Source organism: Triticum aestivum, chromosome 3A (genome assembly GCF_018294505.1).
Source record: "Triticum aestivum cultivar Chinese Spring chromosome 3A, IWGSC CS RefSeq v2.1, whole genome shotgun sequence".
Classification (NCBI taxonomy): domain Eukaryota; kingdom Viridiplantae; phylum Streptophyta; class Magnoliopsida; order Poales; family Poaceae; genus Triticum; species Triticum aestivum.
The window spans coordinates 632,058,952-632,065,679 of record NC_057800.1 but is presented as its reverse complement, the minus strand read 5'-3'; the positions used below and the strand labels follow the sequence as shown (position 1 = coordinate 632,065,679).

The 6,728-nt window shown below is 46.9% G+C and overlaps 1 protein-coding gene across 1 annotated transcript; it reads right to left on the bottom strand.

The window, feature by feature from the left end:
- Nucleotides 1–4,885: 4,885 nt before the first annotated feature.
- Nucleotides 4,886–6,364, bottom strand: LOC123058850 (ammonium transporter 3 member 1). Its single transcript, XM_044481530.1, has one exon. It carries the CDS (start codon nt 6,362–6,364, stop codon nt 4,886–4,888), a length of 1,479 nt encoding a protein of 492 aa, XP_044337465.1.
- Nucleotides 6,365–6,728: the final 364 nt, after the last annotated feature.

The following is a 6,728-nucleotide window of genomic DNA, read 5'->3' as shown; positions in this document are numbered from 1 at the left end:
CCATATCCCAAAGTAATACACGTGTCAAGGAAGGAAATGCCCACAAATTGCTTTCAACCAAGTGGTTAAACGTCAGGGCGAAAACTTTGCCTGGAATAGAGGCTTGGGTATTTAATCAGAGAAACATCAAATGATTTCCAAGATTCAACAACTAGCTAGGAACGGTCATTCCCGCCGTTTTGACCGCATTTTGAAACGGGCATAAAAAATTCAAAAAAATTCAAAAAATGGAAAACCTTCACATTGTGTCATCATATGTGACCAAGTTCCCAGGAAAAATAATAAACTTGTAATAAGGCGATTATTTTAAAAAAGTGTTCTCAGAAACGAGCTATCACATGTGGAGATCAATGGCTTTCAAGCCAAATGATCAATCTTATGGCCACATTTATGGCATAGTTTGTTCAAATGATCTCATATTGTGCACAAGGATGCATATTGGAATGGCAAACAATGTTGCCTAAGGAAGTTTTTATTTTCTTTGGACGAAAAAACCATTCTCCATTTTTTGAGTGCCCAAAAGGAGGTTTTTTGTGAAGGACCTCCCAAAGAATTGTTGCAAAATTGTACCAAATTAATTTTCTAAAATACTAGGACATACTTAATGCACAATTGACAAAATGGTTGGGTGTAAAAAGTTTTGATCCACCTCTGGTGAAAAAGACAAATTTCCGTCGATTCAGTTGGAAGCGGGTCAAATTTGAACTGTAGCTGCCTTGTAGTTTGCTCTTTATTTTTTATAAAAATCATTTCTAGGTACATAAGTATCTATTTAATCAGAGAAACACCAAAAAAAATTAAGATTCAACCACTAGCTAGGAACAGTCATTCCCGCCGTTTTGACCGCATTTTGAAACGGGCATAAAAAATTCAAACAAAATCAAAAAATTGGAAAACCTTCGCATTGTGTCATTATATATGACCAAGTTATCAGGAATAATAATGAACTTGTAATACGGCAATTCTTTTAAAAAAGTGTTCTCAGAAATGAGCTATCATGCGTGAAGATTCATGGCTTTCAAGCGAGATGATCAATCCTATGGCCACATTCATGGCATAGTTTGTTCAAATGATCTCGTATTGTGCACAAGGGTGCATTTTGGAATGGCAAACAATATTACCTAAGGAAGTTTTCATTTTCTTTGGATGAAAAGACCATTTTCCATTTTTCGAGTGCCCAAAAGGAGGTTTTTTTGTGAAGGATCTCCCAAATAATTGTTGCAAAACTGTACCAAATTAATTTTCTAAAATACTAGGACATATTTAATGCATAATTGACAAAACGGTTGGGTGTAAAAAGTTTTGATCCACCTCTTGTGAAAAAGACAAATTTCTGCCGATTCAGTTGGAAGCGGGTAAAATTTGAACTGCAGCTGCCTCATAGTTTGCTATTTATTTTTTCCAAAAATCATTTCTAGTTACATAAGTACCTATTTAATCATAAATACATGGTTTGGTGGCGATACGTCGAGGTTTCGGCGGTGGCCGAGGGCCCTAACTCTAGAGCGCGTAAACTCTCATGCCTGCCGCGTGGTCATCGCGTGACCGTGGCATTGCCATGTGTTCTGGGCGGCCTAGGCATGTCTAGTGGGTTGGGAACTCCCTAGATAGGTGTTAGGAAGAAAATTATAACATAAGATTCTCGCGAGGAGACCGATCGATGCTCAAACATGAATTAGCAGCCAAGTGTTTGATTAGCGGTACGGGAAATGCACATGGCTAATGGGCGTGAGTTTTGGCTGAGGATGATCAGTTACTAAGAAGACCGTCTTCACAAATTTTCAGCTCAAAACAAGGAGCCTAGGTGGTACTTGCTTTGCAAACTACCACACTGGACATAACTACGAATGTTGAAGCTCGGCTCAAAATAATGAATGGATTGAGCTGGCATTTGGTGGAGGATGGTTATTTGGGCATAGAAAAGCACTGTAGAAAATGGATACTATTTGGACATGCCAAAGTGGTACTTCCTTCACAAACTGTTGTTCTGAACAGAATAGGAAAATGAATATTTTTGAATTATTTTTGAACTAGGCAAGGAAGGTTTTTACATATTTGATGAAGATATAACCCAAAGAATTTATGAGATTTTTGGGGAATTTTGGGAATGACAGAAATATAGGTTGCTTTACAACCTAGGGCAAAAATTGCCACATGGACATGACACATAGGCAAAACTGATGAGGTGGCGCCTAGTCATAGCAACCCACTACAATTTACAAGGCTATGATCATCTATATTGATCGTTGACAACTAGAAATAAGGCAGCGGACTAGCGCTGTTTGCTTTATGACCATTTCATGTAAGAAAATTACGACCTTTCTGACCAAAATAGTCGCAATGGTTTAGGGTTTGGAGCCCCCCGAACAGCTTTTGACCAATTGGTCTGAAATGATCATAGATCTATGACCATTTCTTCCAGGGTCACTGACAGAAGGTCACTAGTTGATATATTTCTTGTAGTGTGAGTATGTAACTGAATAGAAGTTATATAAATTTGCCATGTTGTAGTATATAATTTTTTTCTATGTTTTCTATTATATAGAAGACATTTTTTCCCTATGTTTGCAATGTGAATAAATATTTTTTTTATAAAATTTCGATGTTGTAGAAAACAAAAGGTTCAAAAAGGTTAACATGTGACAAGTACAAAGCATGTTAAAAAAATTCCATGTTTTATAGGAGAAAAATCCTAAAGCTGCCCAGGTATAGAAAATTGCCATAATTTAGTTAGGAAAATAGCATGTAAAAGCAGTCATATTTTAGAGAACATTTTTCAAAAAAAATCATGGACCAGTACAAAACATTTTCAGAATTTGCCAAGTTTGCAAATAACATTTTGCAAGAGAAACACCCACGGGAAAAAGGGAGGAAGATGAGGCATACCTTGCCGAGACGTGATTGGTACCTCGTCAATGTTAGTGCATTGTGCATCCCTGAATCCCTACGGACGCCCACACATGGAGAGGGGGTAGCTACGATGTTGACGAAGGCAGCATGTGCACAATCGTAGGAGAGAAAATGGCAGCAACAATGAGCAAGTGCAGCAAAGGTTGGAGGCGATGCAAGTGAGAAGAGGATGGCATGCCCTCCTCCATGCCTCGGGTCACCCCCCCCCCCCCCCCCACACACACACACACACTATGCTTTATTGACATACATGGATTTTATTTTATTTTGAGACAAAAGTATATGCGTTGTATTTTATTTTATTTCACTGAGGATTGTGTCTTGTCGACGCTGAAGGCTCACCGAAGTGTCGAACCACGCCTCACAACAAGCTGGAGCGACTGAAGGGAAAGCAGATCTAGAAGCAAAGGTGGCGCGTGTTGGCCAGAGACTCGTGGCGGCGCGGGTGGCCGAGCTCGTTGTGGAGGCGGTTGAGCATCGCACCTTGAAATGTTCAACAATGCATGTTGGTAAATCTGAATGCGGCCGCTGGCAAGCGACTGGGATCAAATCTTCGACAGAGAGGTATCTACGTGAAGATAGGAATAGATAGGGAGGAGAGGAAGAGGCGGTGGAGGAAACGCGACATGGGCAAGTAGGGTGATGGGGTGGCACTAGAGCAACGGGCCATGTTGCCACAGTTCTCGCGGTTGCCAGCCATGGAGCGAACAGTTGCCAGATGACAACGTGGCAAGGCGCCTTGAGCTAGGATTCAGACATCTGATCCGACGGACAAGCCGTTCACACGAAATATAGTCCCAGTAAGCGTCAATTCATTAGCTTTATCGTATTCTTAGCACATTGTGTCTGATTAGCCGTCCGTCTTCTATGATTTGAAGCCGACCATAATGTCTTCAGCTAGAAAACTTCGATCATCCCCTTCTCACTTTACATATTCTTTTTTTTCGATATAAGTCTTTTTATTAACTCTTTTTTTCGACAAAGGGTGGATTTTATTGACTCAAAATGAAGTATCAAGAAGATACAAAACACGATAAGCCTGCACCCAGCCTTTGCATAGCTAAGATACACACAGCCAACACCAACACACACAAACACGCCGGCAGCTAGCAAAGTCATAAGACCAAAGCATGCATAGGCAAGGAAAAAAAAGAAAAAGTCCCAAAGCAATCAGATCCATGATCGTCAAAACTACAACAATGACCATATCTGCACCGACCATATCATGACACCACATGGACGACGAGGTCTTCAACAGCAACGCCTTCAGAAAGGGAACAACGCTCAAGTATCGTCATCGCCGGATGCAGCCACTAAGGCCAGAATCTGGGTTTTCACCCTGAAGAATCGGTCCAAAGCATGTCCGAGCAATGCCTTCAACAAGATAACGACGTAAAAAAACATCACCATTTTCAGGTATGACCAACTCCGGTCGAACCTAGGCTTTCACCCCGGAGCTCTAGAGCGGGGTGCACATAAATGATCATGCATTCATCCCTACATGACTAGAACGCACACAATCAACACAAATGCGTGCGCACACACACAAAGGATCACACCAACATAAAAGCAAAGTCATATAAGATCAAAGCAATGCCTAGGAGGAGTGACCAATGATGATGGCACTCCATGCATCTAACTTGAAAATAAAGGTTGCGATGACACATTGCTGAAAGTTGGTGCTTCCAAGGATATAGGCTTGGTAATGTTCAATCTCAGTTGATTGCGATTTATGAAAATGTCAGTAAACTGAGAATTAGCAAAACCATAAAAGAAAGAAAAGATAGAAAGAGTGTAAACCACAAAGTGAATGTTGTATTCCCTCTCGAATAATCAAAGAGCAGTGATGCTATGCGTACAAAAAGCAAGTGTCGTGGACATCTTGCTCATGCTTGTGTAGGTAGCACCACATTATTCCACAACACATGTAAGATGGATAAAAGCAAACTCCAATCAGGCCGGCGACGATGATAAATTAGACGTTCTGCGTGACGCCGCTGGGCGCCTTGTTGCGCGCCTGCAGGTTGGTCTCGTTGTCGGAGTACCACCCGTGCTTGGAGGAGTCGTACTTCTCGCCGTCGCCCCACAGCGCGTAGGCCTCCTCGCCGTGCACCGCGTCGTCCCCGATGGCGAGCTCCTCCTCCGGCATCCGCAGCGGCACGATGAGGCGGACGACCAGGCAGATGATGCTGGTGACAATCACGTTCCAGCCGATAATGAAGAGCGCGCCCGCCACCTGCTTCAGGAACTGCATGCCGCCGTTGCCGCCGTAGAAGGCGCCGCGGGAGTTGGTCACCGGCACGAACAAGCTGCACAGCGTCGGCTCCGCGAAGAGCCCCGTGGTCGCGCCGCCGAGGAACCCCGCCACGGCGTGGGTGTGGAACACGCCCAGCGTGTCGTCCACGTGCATCAGCAGCCTGGAGCGCTTGTGCACGACCATCATGGTGAACCACGGGATGCTGCCGGACAGGATGCCCATCACGATCGCCGCCCACCCCTGGACCAGACCCGCGCCGGGAGTGATGCAGACGAGGCCAGTGATCATGCCCTGGACTGCGCCGATGACGGAGGGCTTCTTGAAGAAGATGACGTCGAGGCAGGTCCAGACGAGGAGGCTGGTCGCTGCGCAGATGTTGGTGTTGAGGACGGCGATGGAAGCGTCGACGTTGGCGGAGTAAGGGTCACCGCCGTTGAACCCGGCCCACCCCATCCAGAGTATGCCGGCGCCAGTGAGCATGAGGAGGACGTTATTGGGCGGGAACCTCTCCCTGTCTTTGGTGGACCTGGGCCCGACCCAGTACGCGGCGGTGAACCCGGCGATCCCGGAGGAGAGGTGGATGACGTAGCCGCCGGAGTAGTCCATGACGCCCCACTGGAAGAGGAAGCCTCCGCCCCAGAGCGAGAAGGCGCCGATGGTGTAGGAGAAGGTGAGCCAGAGCGGGACGAAGATCATCCAGGCCCTGATGTTCATGCGGCCCAGCAGCGAGCCGGCGAGGAGGATGAGCGTGATGGCGGCGAAGACGCACTGGAAGTAGACCATGGAGGCCATGGGGTAATTCGGATTGATCCAGGCCGTCTCTTGGCTGCCGTCCTTGAAGAAGTGGGTGGACTCCGGCAGCACGGCCTGCATGAGGAGGAACTGCTGCCCGAGCGCCGGCCGGGCCTTGCCCCAGAAGGGGACCAGCTGGTGGCCAAAGGACATGTTGTAGCCCCAGGTGACCCAGCAGAGCCACACGGCGGCGAAGGCGTAGAGCGCCATGAAGGCCGAGTTCACGGCCCACTTCTTCTTCACGATGCTGCCGTAGAGGATCACCAGGCCGGGCATGCTCTGCAAGCCCACCAGCGTCGCGGCGATCATCTGCCATGCGTTGTCGCCCTTGTTCAGCCATGGCGGCACCACTATGCCGTTGGGCGCGTACCCAACGGACATGTTGTAGTCCGCGGCCAACGACATCTTGCTACTTCGACCGACAGGCCCGCGCCGAGCTCGCTGCGGTTAGATAGTACACGCACGTGCGAGCGAGCTAGCTAGCCGGAGAAGCTACCGGTCGGTGTGACTGATGGCTGGTGAAGCTATGCTAGGGTCGCGGTCTTATATATAGGGATCAGTATAGGGAGGTCCGTCGTGTCCAACAAAACAAAGTCTGATCAGCGGCTAACATTGGGGCAAGGCCGACCAACGGCGGGCGTGCCGAGCTAGAGCATTGTTAAGTGGCTCGCCGAGGAGGTAGATCCTATGCCGCTAAGCTGTATCAATGAGCTGGGGCTCGGAGTTGGAGGGAGGAAGAAGATTCCAAGCATGGGGCGTTGGAACTGAA

Excerpts from the sequence above, each read along its gene's own strand:
- LOC123058850 (XM_044481530.1), bottom strand. The coding sequence starts at position 6,364 with ATGTCGTTGGCCGCGGACTACAACATGTCCGTTGGGTACGCGCCCAAC.